The 12,368-nt window shown below is 41.4% G+C and overlaps 1 protein-coding gene across 1 annotated transcript in view; it reads left to right on the forward strand.

Moving 5' to 3' along the window:
• The window catches only part of LOC144492986 (transmembrane 9 superfamily member 2-like), a 99,715-nt gene that overhangs the window by 80,522 nt on the left and 6,825 nt on the right, over positions 1-12,368 (forward strand). The window contains exons 15-16 of the mRNA XM_078211741.1: positions 2,157-2,268; positions 5,478-5,649. Of these exons, the coding sequence (XP_078067867.1) occupies positions 2,157-2,268; positions 5,478-5,649 (284 nt within the window). The remainder of the gene's footprint in view (positions 1-2,156; positions 2,269-5,477; positions 5,650-12,368) is intronic.

Raw genomic sequence — 12,368 nt, forward strand, 5'->3', positions numbered from 1 at the left:
TTCCATTGAAATTTAGAAGACTGTGAGGTGATCTTATTGAAACATCAAGCCTGAGTGGGTGGATGCTGAAAGGCTGTTTCTCATTGTGAGAGATACTAGAAATCGGGGACACAGTTTAACAGTAAGAGCTCTCCCTATTAAGGCAGAGGTGAGAAACTTTTCTCTGAGGGTTGTTAGTGTGTGGGATTATCTCCCTCAAAAAGCATTGGAAGTGGGTCATTGAATATTTCTAAGGCTGAATTAGATTGATTCTTCTTGACGAAGGAGACGTGTGTAGGGATAGACAGGAAAAGTAGAGCTGAGGCCACACAGTCAAATCAGCCATCATCTTATCAAATGGCAGAGTCGGCTCAAGGGGCCAAACAGCCTGAGCTTGCTCCTAGTTCATGTATTTGTCTGTATCAGAACTGTTAAAAGTTAAGAGATGCAATAGATTTAAAGTAAGCAGTGGATGGACAAAGGACCAAAGAAAGCTCTGACAAAGGGTCATCCAGACTCAAAACATGAGCTCTATTCTGTCTCAGACCTGCCGAAATTTTCCAGTATTTTCTGTTTTTGTGACCAAAGGAAGGTGTGTGATTGGGTGCAATGCAGGAAAGATTAGACAGAAGAGTTAGTCCTCCAGGGCCAAAGGGAATGGTGATGGGGCAAGAAAAGAAACACTAAGTATGCCTAGGATAATGTGCACTGCTGTCTGAACGTAGAAAGATTATGGTGCGAAAGAAGCCATTCAGCCCAGCGTGTCTGCGTCGGCCAAAAAAGAGGGCAAAAGAAACTAGCCGCTCATTTTAATCCCACTTTCCATCGCCTGACCCATATCCTTGTACATCACACCATTTCAGATGCAGATCCAGGTACCTTTCAAATATGTTGAGCATTTCGGCCTCAACCATCAACCTAAGCAGTGAATTCCAAATGCCTACCACCCTCTGGATTAAAAAGCTTTTCCCTCATCTTCTCTCTAATCCTTCTACCAATCACCATAAAACTGGGCTCCCTGGTAATTGACCCAGAAACTAGGGGAAGCAACTCTTTCTTGTCGAGCCCCCTCATAATTTTGTACACCTCAACTAGGTCAAACCTTAGGCTTCTCTGTTCGAAGGAAAACAGCCCTATCCTATTCAATCTCTCCTACTTGCTGCAGTTTTCAAACCCAGGCAATGTTCTTGTAAATCTCCTCTGCACTTTGTCCAGAGCAAATGTTTCAACTGAGCTCCAGTTAAGTCAGTTCAATTGCAGCCAGTGTTGCTATGATGCTGGTACTTTTGGTTAAGCTCATGTTAGTTACTTGCGCCTGCGCATCGTTTGACTGGTTCCTTAGCTTACTTACAAACATTCGCCTGGAATTTTACCTGAACTTTGTTTCCCACTTTCCTCTCTGACTCTCGGCTTTATTCTGACCTGTCACTTCCCCCTTCACTCCAGCTTGACATTTGTCACCTTCTGTTTTGACGTTTTATCTCATTGCTGACCAGAATTCCTTGGTTGGTTCTGGCTGCCATGAGTAAATGCACCCTTCAGATTGGAATGTTCATCCCTTCATACGAAATTCACGCACAATGTGAGGTAATACTCTCTGCTTTTAAATCCTATGACACCAAAGAATTGTTGGTTTTCTGATCTGGGGAAGATCCCTAAGAGATTACACTGCTTTTGAATCTCTGGAATTTGGTGAAAATGGGAAATATATGGCTGGAAGTGAAAGGCACTTCCATGCAGTACAAGGCTCAGCAAAATCAGTTGTGTAGCATCTTGTCGCTGGTGAGAAACATCAAAACACCTTTCTGAATGGCAACTTCCTTTTATTGGAGAGCTTGTTATGTTGGCAGACATAGTCACCGTTTTGCATGCAGTCTGGTGTTACAAATGACAGTGAGATGAATGATCAGTTCATGCATATTTTGGTGGTGGTCAAAAGAAGAATATTTCCTGGGATACCAGGTTTTTTACAATATGGAAGTATGCAACTTATTCTTACTGGTTCAAAAGCTTTACTCTGAGTCTACTTAAATGTAATTATTTCAGTTGTTTCAATACACAAGGCGTTGTTTCTGGGTGAACTGTAAGCTGTTTGAACAACACATCACTTGTATTTATTGGCTTTTCATTCAATTTTCCAATGTTCACCTTGTATTAATTATATGATCCATTTTTAGGTCTCATCAGATGTATTATATGTTTGGTTTCCTTTTCTTGGTATTCATCATTCTACTCATCACCTGCTCAGAAGCCACCATCCTGCTCTGTTACTTCCACCTTTGCGCAGAGGTTTGTACTCCCAAGTTCATTCTCTCCTGCTTTAATTGGTATTTGTTATAATAATGTAGCAGCAATTCATGCTGAAACATTAGTGCAGCAGAGACAGTAATGTGCAGTCGGCTTTACATCTTCCCATTCCTTTTATTCCAGTTCTACAAAAAAAAGTGGTTCACCCTCTGTCAGTGGGGTCTATTGTAATTGAAATGTATTTTATTCATGGTTGTTACATGTTTGTCCTTTAGGGGTGAGAGTGTGAAATGTTTCGATGAGATTAAAAGATTTATTTATTTCTGCTCTTTCCAATTTAAAGGGTGAGGACTGCTTTATTGATAAATTTTGTTAGCAACATCCTCAAATAACTCCAGGTTCATCAAACATGATTTCCCATTCATAAATTCGTGTTGACTAAGCCCAATCAGATCATTATTATTTAAATGTCCATTTATCACATTCTTTAAGAGATTCCAGCATTTCCCTACTAAGGCTAAATGGTCTGCAGTTCTGTTTTCTCTCACTCTCCCGACTCAAACAGTGGGGTGACGTTTGTCACCTTGCAATATTTGCTGCCCATTGCTGTTTCTTCGCTCCACCCAAACGGATTCCACACTCTGCTCTGAGGAAGAGTTATACAGATTTGAAAATAAATCTGTTCTCTACAGATGCTGACCTGCTGAATTTTTCCAGCATTTTCTGTTTTGATTTCAGATTCCACATTTTGTTCTTCTGATCTGAGATTCCCCCCCCCCCCCCCCCCCGCCCTTACTAATGTACTGATCCCACTCCTTATCGGCACACCAGCACCTCCTTTTCCTTTGTGACTCTCCTTCCTAAATGTTGAATGTCCTTCATTTCCCAGTCTTGATCGTCCTGTAGCCTTGTTTCCTAATGGCAATTAGATCATACCCATTTACCTCTAATTGTGGTTTTAAATAATCTGCCTCCTTGTGATGCATTTAAAGTAGAGTGCCCTTAACTTCTGTCTTTTGAATTTTTCAGCTTTTTAAAACCATAAGAAGCTAGAATTTGTTTTATAAATGAGGACAATTAATGGAAGAAACAATGGCAGATTTATTCAAAGCATCGGTTAGACCACAGTTGGATGCAGTTTTAGATGCTCCATTACAGAAAGAGCATTAAAGCCATAGAGAGTGGATAGTGTAGATTCACCTGGAAGAAGCTAGGGATGTGGGACTGTAATTAGAAGGACACTGTTCCCAATGAAGCAGAGAAGGCCAAAAGGAAATTTAATGGACACTTTTAGGTGGGGTTTTGTGATGAAAATCTCTTGTTTACAGCATCCACTGCAAATAGGGGAGAAATTGCGTTGGCACCAAATTGTCTTCTGTAAGTGATGGGATTGGAGCATTAGAGATTCTGAAACCTTTTTGCAAATCTCTGCTTGGCTGGTTCTGGGTTACTTGGTTCTGGGTCATTACTCGGACTGTTTGGCAGCTTTCCCAGAGCTCCATGCAGCTTCCATTCCATTCATGTGCCTTTCAAAGGCCAGGTGATGCTGAGATGTTGTATCTGATTGCAGCCAGGCCAGATAACATGCTGGTGATGCAGGGGAGATTCAAAACTGATATTTGCCACTTATTTTGATAGACAATTTATTGGAATTTTCTGAAGGGTAATTATCAAATTAATTAATCCCATGAATTTGTATTGTGGTCTGTAGTTAACCTCCCGCCTGGTTTTCAGTTAAAGACTTAAATAATGAGAGGCATAGATCAGCAAGATAGTCAATATCTTTTCCCAAAGGTAGGGGAGTCTAAAACTAGAGGGCATAGATTTAAGGTGAGAGGGGAGAGATACAAAAGTGTCCAGAGAGGCAATTTTTTCACGGAGGGTGGTGAGTGTTTGGAACGAGCTGCCAGAGGTAGTAGTGGAGGTGGATACAATTTTGTCTTTTAAAAAGCATTTAGACAGTTACAAGAGTATAGTGGGATATGGGCCAAATGCGGGCAACTGGGACTAGCTTCGGTGTTTAAAAAAAAAAGGGGTGGCATGGGTAAGTTGGGCCGAAGGGCCTGTTTCCATGCTGTAAATCTCTGACTTCTATGACTTGTTAATATATTGACCTAGCTTGGTGTTTGAAGGATTTGCAGGAAGTCTGAAAATGGGCCTAGGTCCCTGTTCTTGATTGCTCCTGGTAACGTGTGTGGGTCTTTGGGCAAGGACAAGATTATTTGGCTTTGAAATCCTTTGTGATGGTCTGCTGCTTACCATCGAGGTTCATGGTCACTTGAGCCAGGGGAGTACCTAGTGCCAGTGGAGCTGAACCCTGGTGAAGAATCTGCTTTCAAGAGGGGAAGCCAAGAAAACAATAATTTTATTACAGTGTATGCTTCTCTGTAATCCAGTTAATGGTGGTTTGCTGAGCACCTTCCCAGTTTCCATCCTGTGATATGTTGTTTTCACTGATATTTTAGTTCTGAATTTGAGTTCTAAAACTCTGTGTGTTTACATTTAAATAAAATATCTGTCAAATATGTTAATCATCTTGCCTGTGAAGATATTGGGCAGGTTTTTGGGCACCTTTGCAGGCTGGCAGGAGGTCTGTTGTCGTTATTCTGCCCTCAGGCCATATTCTCAGGTTAACATAGGGGCAGCAGGTCACCAAATCAGGGTAAGGTCACTTGAGGCTTTTGGCTAAATGGAATGTTGTGTGGTTGATTTCCAGGGCCCCACCTGTCCCCTCACTCACGTCAGTGCGACGCCTGGTGTCCGACTGGAAGGCCAGGTTTCAGGTAGACTTTTGAGGCCCTTCCTGTCAGCCTGGCCACAACTGTAGCTAAAGACTATCCTGCCCCCTCCGCAATGATGGTTCAGCTGTTCAGGACATTTTTACATTTAAAAGTTTAAAATATTAGAGTGAGAGTGCCTCAAAATGGAGGTGCTCTCTTTTTCCTTACCAGAACTGCAGATTGCTGCTGCTTCAAACTCTCCTTGGCCCCCCCCGGCTTCGAGAGCCTGGTTAACTGGACGTGAAGCTACCCTTCAACCACTAATTGGCCAATTCTGGGTTGACTGTTTTCCCTACACAATGCAGGATAGGGACACTCATTTGACCCTGACGTCAGGGTCCCAACCCAAAGGACAAAATCCTACAACATGCAATGTATTTCTGTGTTTCAATGCTCTGACATTGTACAGCATTCCATTTTCTTGGAACAGATTCTATTTAACTAATGTTATACTATTTTATTGCTTTCTAGGATTACCACTGGTGGTGGCGATCGTTCCTCACGAGTGGCTTTACAGCTGTTTACTTCTTTGTATATGCTGTTCATTACTTCTTCTCCAAGCTTCAGATCTCGGGTGCTGCAAGCACAATACTATACTTTGGATACACGCTCATCATGGTTTTGATCTTTTTTCTCTTTACAGGTAGGATGGAAATTTGTTATGTGATATTTATCTATCTACTCCCTGTCCTCTGGCCTTGTCCCAGGTGAAATGCATTTTTGCTTTGTAAATAAAGCTGAGTGATAAATGTCATCCAAAGGATTCACCAGTGGTGCCAAAATGTTTTCAGTAGTTTTCTGGAGAGTGGTTTTGCTAGTATTGGATAATTGTGACTTTTAAAGTTTGTTACTGGATGTAGGTGTCGCTGATGAGGCATTTGTTTCTCATTCCCAACTGCTTTGCAAAGATGGCAGTGGGCTACCTTTTTGAACTCTTGCAGGCCACTTCAGAGGGAGGGTAGTTAAGGGTCAAACGCACTGATAGGCCAGACCGGCTCAGGACAGCAGGCCAGGGCTGAACCAGGCAGGTTTTTGCAACAATCTTGACAGCTTCATGCTCACTAATATCAGAGTTTAACAACTGGATTCTCATTCTCAAAATGCCCACGATAGGATTTGAATTGATATCCTCTGGAATATTGACCCCGATATTGTCCATGAGTATAACCACTACACTGGCATACTGCTTTCAGTGTAAGGCATAGCTGTTTTCTTGTTCTGTTGGTGGTGATGAATGAGCAAGTTTAATCCTTTGTAATGTGGCGATGCATTACTCCATTTGCATGCCCTTAGTTCTCCTTGATTTGATTCATGTAAACACCTGAATTTCAGTTAAGCTTTTGCAGTTGGGGTGCTGGTCAAAGTGGGCAAGTTAATATCAATATTTCTCCCGCCCTGATGTAAGGTACTGAACTGACAGGAAAGCAGCCATGATCGATCACCTCAATAAGGAAACAGTCTAATAGCAAAACAAGATGTGTAGTCTATTTCCTTTTGGTCACTTGGACAGAAATCCATCACAGTACTGGATGAGTCCCAGGCTGCAAAATGCTGAAACATCCAGAGATTTGTTTATCTGATGCAAATTGTTTGCTCACAAGACACAGCGTCAATTATATTGCAAAACCAATAATAAATTGAGATCGTACGCCAGGTTGTAACCATGGCACATCACTGACTCGAAATAAAGTAGAATAATGTAAAAAGGAAAGCTTTTTACTGAATTTTCTTTAATGTGCATTTTTCAAAAATAAATTGCGTGCTTGTGCAAGCCTCGGTATTTGAACATGGCATTCATTAACCAGGTGGCACTCTGGCAGGTTTGTTGTTTCAAACAATGTATAATGCAGTCCGTTTTCTGGCAGGAACTAATCTTTCTAAATTAGTATTTTGTTCTCTTCTATATTGCTGCATGAGTGATTCCTTTTGTGAGAATGGGATTTTGGTCTATTATGGATATATATTATTTGTACTTGGGTGATTGCTGCAGTACCCACCACTGTGAGGAAATGGTGAGCTTCAGGAAGCCTGTGGCAGCTGGGCCTGGACTCCTTCTGCATGACTTATAATCAGCTGCTCGTGCTTAGAATCCTTACGAGTTCATACAGTGAAATGAAAGTGTGTGGTTGAACTAAAGTCAGGGCTTTACCATGGATCTTTCCTTTTTTCCTTGCAAGGAAAATTTTGAAACAATTTGTTAAGGTTTTATTATTTTCCGGGTTGGTTGAAAATGGCTTCAGCGTGACTCACTGTTTCTTCTGAGCTGAATTTAAATAAAGAGCAAGCAAGGGAACATAGAGCAGCAGCAGCTCTGAGCAATCTTCAGGCTGAAAAATAGACTCTAGGAACTGAACTAGGACTGGCATGTGCTCTATTGGACTATTTTCACTGACTACAATATTTGTTCTTTGCTGTAAGCATATTACAGGATTGTACGACGCTGTCAAATTTCAGATAAAGTTGGTCATGATAGTCATTGCATTGACTATTTTTTAAGGATGGCCTTACACCAAGTGATGCACAATGTATTACATTGCTAAAGAATAGGGATGGGTACAGTTGTTTGACTAAATCTGAGTGCAGTGGTGGCAGGTTGAAGAATCGGACTACTTTCTGAGAAGGAAGAATGTTCAGGTTTATGGGGACAAGACATGAGATGAATTGCTTATTCGGAGAGGTGGTACAGACGCAATGGGCCAAATGGCCTCCTGTGCTGTAACAAATGTGATTAAAGCATTAAGTATGATTGCTCCGCATTTTTGAAATTCGGTTGCAGAGGGAGTAGATATTTGTGCATGTGGTACCAATCAAGTGGGGCTGCTTTGTCCTGGATGGTGTCAAGCTTCGAGTGTTGTTGGAGCTGCACCCATCCAAACAAGTGGGGAGTATTCCATCACATTCCTGAATTGTGCCTTGTAGATGGTGGATAGGTTCTGGGGAATCAGGAGGCGAGTTCCTTGCCGCAGTATTCCTAGCTTCTGACCTCTTGTAGCCACTGTGTTTATGTGGTCAGTCCAGTTGAGTTTCTGGTCAATGGTAACCCCAATGATGTTGACAGTTGATTTGATTTATTATTGTGTGCAGAATGTAGTGTTATAGTCATAGCTAGGGTGTGGGGGATTCAGTGATGGTATCAGTTCCTACAGGTTAGAGGGTAGCTAACATTTTAAAAAGGGAGGTAGAGAGAAAAAGGGATTATAGACCAATCAACCTGATGTTGGTCGTGGGGAAAATGTTCGAGTTCATTATCAAGGATTTAATAGCAAAGCGCTTTCAAAACAGTGGCAGGATCGGATAGAGTCAGGTTGGATTTACAAAAGGAAAATCATGCTTGACGAATTACTGAAATTCTTTGAGGATGTAACTAGTAGAGTTGATGAGAGGGAGCCAGTGGATGTGGTTTACTTGTACTTCTGACAAAGTCCCACATGAGAGATTAGTGTGTAAAATTAACACACGTGGGATTGAGGGTAGTGTATTGAGATGGAAAGAAAACTGGCAGACAGGAAACAGAGTAGGAATAAACGGGTCTTTTTCCAAGTGGCAGGCAGTGACTAGTGGGGTTCCGCAGAGATCAGTGTGAGGACCGCAGCTATTTACAGTGTATATGAATGATTTAGATGAGGGAACTAAATGTAATATCTCCAAATTTGCAGATGACTCCAAGCTAGATGGGAGTGTGAGCTGTGAGGAGGACGCAGAGATGTTTGTGTGATTTGGACAGGCTGAGTGAGTGGGCAAATGGATGGCAGATGCAGTATAATGTGGATAAATGTGAAGTTATCCAGTGTGAGCAAACACAGGCATATTATCTGATTAGCTATAGATTGGGAGAGGGGAATGTACAATGATACCTGGATGACCTTGTATACCAGTCACTGAACGTAAACATGCATAGTATGTCCGTGGTGTGTGAGGTTCTTGATTATGCTGGCTGCTTTTCCGTGGCAGTGGAAAGTATAGACAGTCAGTGGATGGGAGGCTGGTTTGTGTGATGGACTTGACTGTGTTCACAACACTTTGTAGTTTCTTGTGGTCTTGGTCAGAGCAGGAGCTATAGCTAACTGTGATACATTTGGAAAGGATGTTTTCTGTGGTGCATCTGTAAAATTTGGTGAACATAGCGGACATGCTGAATTTCCTTAGCCTCAAGAAAGTAGAGGCATTGGTGGGCTTTCTTAACTATTGCATTGACATGGAGCAACCAGGAAGGTTGTTGGTGATCTGGATACATTTGCACTTCATCCCTGTTGATGTAAACAGGGCATGTTCTCCACTATGTTTCCTGCAGTCAATGACTATTTCCTGCATCTTATTGACATTGAGGGAGAGATTATTGTCATCACACCATTTCACCAGATTCTCTATCTCATTCCTGTACTCTTTCTCATTGTTTGAGATCCGACCCACTATGTGGGTCACAAATGTCATCATGTGGGTACACAAATGTAGTCATCAGTAAACTTGAAAGTTGAGTTGGAGGGGAATTTGGCCACACAGTCATAGGTGTATAAAGAGTATAGTAGGGGGTTAAGGACACAGTCTTGTGGAGCATTGGTGTTGAGGATCATCACAGAGGTATTGCTGCCTATCCTTATTGATTGCGATCTATGGGTTAGGAAGTCTAGGAGCCGAGCCCTCGGCTCTGGAGTTTGGTCTCCTTATCTGAGGAAGGGTGCTCTTGCTCGCAAGGGGGTGCAGCGAAGGTTTACCAGACTGATTCCTAGGGTGGAGGATCTGACATGAGAGATTGAGATGGTGAGGATTATATTCGCTGGGGTTTAGATGGAATCTCATAGAAACCTATAAAATTCTAACAGGACTAGACAGGGTAGATGCAGGAAGGATGTTCCTAATGGCAGGGGAGTCTAGAACCAGGGTTCACAGTCTGAGGATATGAGAAACCTTTTAGGACTGAGATCAGGAGAAATTTCTTGACCCAGAGTAGTGAGCCTGCGCAATCTCTATCACTGAAAGCAGCTGAGGCCAAAACATTGTTTTGAAGATGTTAGATATAGATCAAAAGATAAGGGGGGAAAGTGGGAACAAGTTACTGAGTTGTATGATCAGCCATGATTATAATGGATGGCGGAGCAGATTGGAAGGGCTGAATGGCCTACTTGCCAATCAGTTGGCATGCATTGTAGGTTGTTGTTGTTCCCCACTGTACTGGTATTCCTATGAAGTGTCCTGATGAATGAAAGGCAGCAAGCTTTGACTTGTCTCTCTTTATTCAGCAATGCTTAGATTCTGTACTCTGAAACTACTTAGTTGTGAAGCGCTAATTCTGAGAGGACTTGGGAGCAGGTGTCGGCCATCTGACCCTTCGAAACCCCTCCGCCATTTGTAAAGATTGCGGCTGATCTGAATGTGATCTCAAATCTTCTTTCCTGTCTCTCCTTGCCCCCGCCCCCCCCCCGTAATCTGATTCGCTTGTCAATCAAAAATCCCGTTTAAAGTCAACTGATTAAGAAACACTAGAAAGAGGATGCTGAGTTTGAAATTGCATTAAATTCTACATTCTGTAACCATGGCCACTATAATTGAGTTCTGATGTTGAAACTGCTTAATGAATCACAGTTAAATTCAGGCACATCAATATTACAAAAGTAATCAGCAACACTAATTTTTATGAAAATAAATTTGATTGCTTTTATATTAGCCATCTATATTTCAATTTTATTTCTAAAATGAACATCTGTTATACTTGACATATGGAGTTGTAATTAAAGATGATGTTGGGATATTAAAATGAAGCAGCTATGAGTGAACGATCATTTTCTGCCTATTTTTAAACAGTGTACACATCAGATTTCAGATGCACAGGATTATGCTCTGTTTGCTCCATCAAAGTGAATAATCCGTTACTGTGAGGGGAAACAAAGATCAGTTTATGTAATTACCAAATTTCATACAAGTATTTTCAATTAAGTCAGATTGAAGGGAAAATGTAGTCATCACAATTAACCAGTTCTAATGCAACAAAATGGAAGCATTTACAAGACATTTGGACAGCTAAGTAGATAGTGAAGGTTGAGAGGGATATGGGCCAAACGCAGGCAAATGAGACTAGCTCAGTTTAGAAAACCTGGTCGGCTTGGAAAAAAACCATTTATGCCAACTCTTTGCTTCCTATCTGCTAACCTTTCTCTCCATCTCAAGACATTACCTGCAATCTCACACGCTTTAGCTTTACATAGTAATCTGTTATGTGAGATCTTGACGAAAGCTTTGTGAAAATAAATAAACCACATCCACCGGTTCTCCTTGGTCAACTCTACTAGTTATATCAAAGAATTCTAATAGATTCTTCAAACAAGGTTTCCCTTTTTGTAAATCCATGCTGACTTTGTCTGATTATTCCACTGCCTTCCAAATGCTGAGCTATGAAATCCTTGATAATAGATTCTAGCAACTTCCCCAGTGCCGACGTTAGGCTCACTGGTCCAAAGTTCCCTGTTTTCTTTCTATCTCGCTTTTTGAATAGTGGGCTTATGTTAGCTAACTTCCAATCTGTAGGAACAATTTCCGAGCCCAAAGAATTTTGGAAAATAACCACCAATGGATCTACTATTTCCAGGGCCACTTAAGTACTCTGTGATGAAGATTATCTGGACCTGGAGATTTATCCACCTTCAATCCCATCAATTTCCCCAAAACCATTTCTCTACTAATACTGAATTGCTTCAGCTCCTCACTAAAACATGTTTCTCTGAGAACATCTAGCACATTATTCATGTCTTCCTTTGTGAAGACTAAAGCAAAGTACAAATTTAGTTCCTCAGCCATTTCATTGTGCCCCATTATGAATTCTCCTGTTTCTGACTGTAAGGTGCCTGCATTTGTTTTTGTCAATCTTTTTCTCTTTACATACCTGTCGAAACTTTTATGGTCAGTTTTTATGTTCCCCGCTAGCTTGCTTTCATACTCTATTTTTCCCTCCTTAATTCCTTGGTCCTCTGCTGAATTTTAAACTGTTTCCAATCCTCAGGTCCATTGCTTTCTCTTGTATGCTTTTCTTTGAACCTAATACTATCTCTAATTTATGCGCATGTCTCCACTTTGGAGAGACTGCAGTAGAGCTTTACCAAGAATGGTTCCGGGGATGAGAAACTTAAGTGATGAGGATAGATTGGGGAGGTTGTGACTGTTCTCCTTGGAGAGAAGACGTCTGAGAGGAGACTTGATAGAAAAGTTCAATTTCATGAGGGGACTAGACAGAATCGATAGGGAGAAACTGTTCCCGAGGGTGAAAGGCTCAAGGATGCGAGGGCACAGATTTAAAATGAATTGCAAAAGAAGCAAATATGATGTGAGAAAAAAGCTTTTTCGCACAAGTTGTTTAGGTCTGGAATGCATGTA

This window comes from Mustelus asterias, chromosome 4, assembly GCF_964213995.1.
Source record: "Mustelus asterias chromosome 4, sMusAst1.hap1.1, whole genome shotgun sequence".
NCBI lineage: Eukaryota > Metazoa > Chordata > Chondrichthyes > Carcharhiniformes > Triakidae > Mustelus > Mustelus asterias.